Raw genomic sequence first — 3,943 nt, 5'->3', positions numbered from 1 at the left:
GAAAATTGAATTCCTGTGGTAGGCAATTTACATGAGACAAAAGAACCATTTGAACCCCATCAATGATCTCTTGGTTGGTCGTTATTATTTCCAGTTACAGAAGAGTCGAAATAGGCAGTTACAGACCATATCAGTAATAAAATTAAATGATGATTTTCATTGAAGTGTATGTTTTTTAGAACCCAAATAACAAAAACAGATTTTTTGATGAAATCATAGCGGGCTAACCACACCCCCAATGTCCATTGGTTCAATCTATTCCCGTTTGGATTTTTTTATGCACCGCTAACTTGACAATTATACACAAATTACTTAAAAGAAAGTAGTCCCAGAATAAATCTTTATCATATAAGAAACATGTGAATGTTGTATGAGATAACCAATACGAATATTAATGTGTGAATACCCAGTGGTGGATCTAAATTTTTTGTCGAGCGGATGCACCTTTAATGCTGGCTATTTTTAGTTGAACTCCACCATTTCGAGGTACTTTTAAAAAGTTTTTTGGTTGATTTAAAAGGACTAGTTTTTGTGGATTTCAATTAACTTTTTAGGGTTTTTTTTTAATTGATTTCAAGACGTTTTTTGGGTTGATCTCAAGTCATGTTTTTTTTTTTTTTTTTGGGTTGATCTCAAGTCTTTTTTTTTTTGGTTTTTTGGTTGATTTCGAATGATATTTTTTGGTTTTTTGGTTGATGTTTCGTATATATCATAATATCTTATAGTACCTTTCAAAGTTTTACGGGTGCGTTTTTCATACCCAAAGAAAAATTTTACTTATGAAAATAAGTTGAGGTGGTATATGAGACTCCGTTCAGAGCTTAATAGGTATGTCCCTAGGAATAGTAAACTCGTCGATTTAACAAACACCAGAGCTTAATCCAGAATTTGGATGGAAAAGAAATTTTGGTATCTGAAACAAAAATGGGCCCAGAAAAGATGATGGGCTACACATAAAATAAAAGTGTTCCAACAACAATTCAAAAATTTGTAAACATATCATTCTTATAACAATTCAACCACAATTCATACCCTCTGTTTGTATCCCTAACAAACCCTTTTTTTATTGAATATACAAACAGACGTATACATACAAGAAAGAAAACAATCACACAATTATGTATACATACACTCAGACCATCGAAGCATTAATTTTTTCGGATTGGCCCACCTTCGGAATCGGCTCCATTTTCAAAATTGATTGATGCAATTTTCACGCTACAGCAAAAACATTTGCATTTACAGTACCAGCCAAGTGCTACTACTACTGCTATTGCTGCCCCCACCGCCGCCATTATTCTTACAAGGTTCTTGGATTTCAGATGAACCAATTTGCTCTGTTTTTTGGTTTTATAGGCAGTTGGGGTTGTCGACGGCTGTGAAGTGTTTACGATGGTTTGTGTTGGTGGTGGTGGTGAATTTGGTTCGGGTTTTGAATCAAAAGACGAGTTGAAACTCCATCGTTGAAGTGAGTGAACTTCAGTGCTCCCCTGTGTTGATGCGGACATCCCCACAAACATAAACTCCTTCACGTATTCATTGAGATTTACGGTGATTGATAGGACGGGTGATTTGGGTTTTGTATTGCTGTATGAGATATAGATGTTGAGTTGGTTAGTTGAACCGGAATAATCAATCCATGATTTCACCGGCTTACCACTTCGTAAATTGACATTGGCCGAATGCAGATCGGCAACATGAGAAGAAACCATTGAGCCTAGATCCAAGCCCACATGGTTCCCGTTAACATCTTTGAACTCGACGTCCATACAAGTATCAAACTCAACAGCAACCGCACCGGTTGGAATTCCCATATGTCCACCAGGGTCACCAATTGCTTCATCGTCGGGCGATATGACGAAAGCCATACCACCTCCAATCGAGTTGGGATTTAAATTGTCAATCGAAAAGGAAAAGGTTGTAGTGAAACTCATCGGAGTTGGGTTCCCAGGTTGCAGGAATCTGATGGGCTTGTTGTACAGAACCCTGCCGGCGCTGGTGTCGGGGACGAGGAGCTCTGGAGTGAGTCTGATACTGTTGTTGAAAACATGAGCCTCGCCCAAGAACTTGAAGCCGGTGGCGGAAAATGTTTGGAAGTCAAAGGAGGTGATTCCGGTGGTCGCGTTGCCGGAAAAGAGGAGGAGCAGAAGAAAGTATAAGAGAGGGAACATTCTTGGTGAAGGCATGGTTTGTGTTTTCAATCTAAGAAGCAATTACTATATATAATAGAAAATATTCCAACGCCGACTCGTCAATGATTATGAAAATCATTTCTCTTCTGTTTGGAGTTTTCTATCCTGCGTCCTTTTCTCCTCCTTTTTCAACGTTTAGTTAAGACTTTGGAGTTTGGAGTTTTATATCCTCGTATCCCTTCCTTACCACCACCACCTACATACACTACAAGCTACCAATGTATATATATATATATATATATTTTTTTCATGTTCTCAAAATACTTTTGACATCACTCATGTCTTGACCTTCTCATACCTCTATGTCTTCTCCTCATCCCCAAGATGAGATTCAAACTGATATTTATTATGAGTTATTAAAAGTTCTCTCATTCAAATGTTCTATAACTCTCAATCTCGCTCTCGATCTCTTGATTCTTTGTTCTTGGTGTAAATCGAACACATTTGTGAAGTCGTTTAAATATGTTGGATTTTAAATATATTAGATTATAAATTGTCATACAAATTTTTTTATCGACATACTCTAACTGGAGCCATAACTCTTATTTATTTAAATTGTATTCCTATGTAAATATCAAGTGTAACTTATATTATTGTTAAATCTTCTCGAATAAAACAGTGAAACTTCAAAATCGTTAAAATTCATGGCTCTCGCCGCATTGCGCCGGTACACAACTAGTTGTTAATAAAACGGGTCTGTTCTTCAATGGCTAAGCAAGGTAAGCACAGCTGGTCCCAGAGTCTACGACCTATTGACGAGAAGATTACAATGACGTAACTTATTAAAATAAAAACATATTTTTAACAGATTTTAGTTAATATACAATTATGTATGTTAATGTGATAAGAGTATATAACGAAAAATGAAAAAGTAATGTATATAATACAAATTAAATAAATAACTGTAAGAGTATAAAATGTAAGTATTAAAAATAATTTATGTAGTTATGGTATTTAATAATATGATTAACCAAAAATATTCAATACTGAGCCCATTTAAAGGCACTCACAAGACGATTATAATTGTGTAATTTGTTAAAATAAAATAAAAATATTTTATTTAATATACAATTATGTATATTAATGTGATAAGAATGTAAAATAAAAATGGAAAATGAAAAAGTTAAAGATATACTAAAAAAATTAAATAATTAACTACAAGAGTATATAGTGTAAGTATTAAAAACATTTTTTTCGTACTATATATTATAGATAATAATATAATTAAATAAAATAATATTCATTATTGAGTTCATTTCGAAGAGATTAACGAGACGATTATAATGGTGTAATTTGTTAAAATAAAACGTATTTGAGCTAATATATGATTATGTATGTTAATGTGATAAGAGTATAAAAAGAAAATTGAAAAAACAAGAAGATGTACCATAAATTAAATAATTAACTACAAAAGTCTAAAGTGTAAGTATTAAAAATATTTTTTCGTAATATATATATATATATATATATATATATGATATAATAATATAATTCGATCAAAAAATATTCAATATTGAGCTTATTTTGAAGACATTGACGAAACATTTATAATGATGTAACTTATTAAAATTAGAATTAATTTTTTTGTATTTTAATTAATATACAATTATGTACCTTAATATAATAAGGATGTATAACACAAAATGAAAAAGTAAAAAACGTAAAACAAATTAATTAAGTAACAATAAAGATATAAAGTGTAATTTTAAAAATTATTAAAAAATATCATGTGAGAGAAGATGAGATGAAAG

At 32.2% G+C, this 3,943-nt stretch overlaps 1 protein-coding gene across 1 annotated transcript; it reads right to left on the bottom strand.

Moving 5' to 3' along the window:
• Nucleotides 1-996: 996 nt before the first annotated feature.
• On the bottom strand, nucleotides 997-2,186 carry LOC112521018 (L-type lectin-domain containing receptor kinase VIII.2-like). Its single transcript, XM_025129645.1, has one exon. The coding sequence runs from the start codon at nucleotides 2,184-2,186 to the stop codon at nucleotides 1,149-1,151; it is 1,038 nt and encodes a 345-aa protein (XP_024985413.1). The 3' UTR covers nucleotides 997-1,148.
• Between the last annotated feature and the right edge of the window lie 1,757 nt (nucleotides 2,187-3,943).

This window comes from Cynara cardunculus (assembly GCF_001531365.2).
Source record: "Cynara cardunculus var. scolymus isolate 2C chromosome LG 11, CcrdV1, whole genome shotgun sequence".
Classification (NCBI taxonomy): domain Eukaryota; kingdom Viridiplantae; phylum Streptophyta; class Magnoliopsida; order Asterales; family Asteraceae; genus Cynara; species Cynara cardunculus.
This window is presented reverse-complemented; position numbering and strand designations above follow the sequence as displayed.

What these genes read in the sequence shown, in the direction of transcription:
- LOC112521018 (XM_025129645.1), bottom strand. Translation starts at nt 2,186, where the DNA reads ATGCCTTCACCAAGAATGTTCCCTCTCTTATACTTTCTTCTGCTCCTC.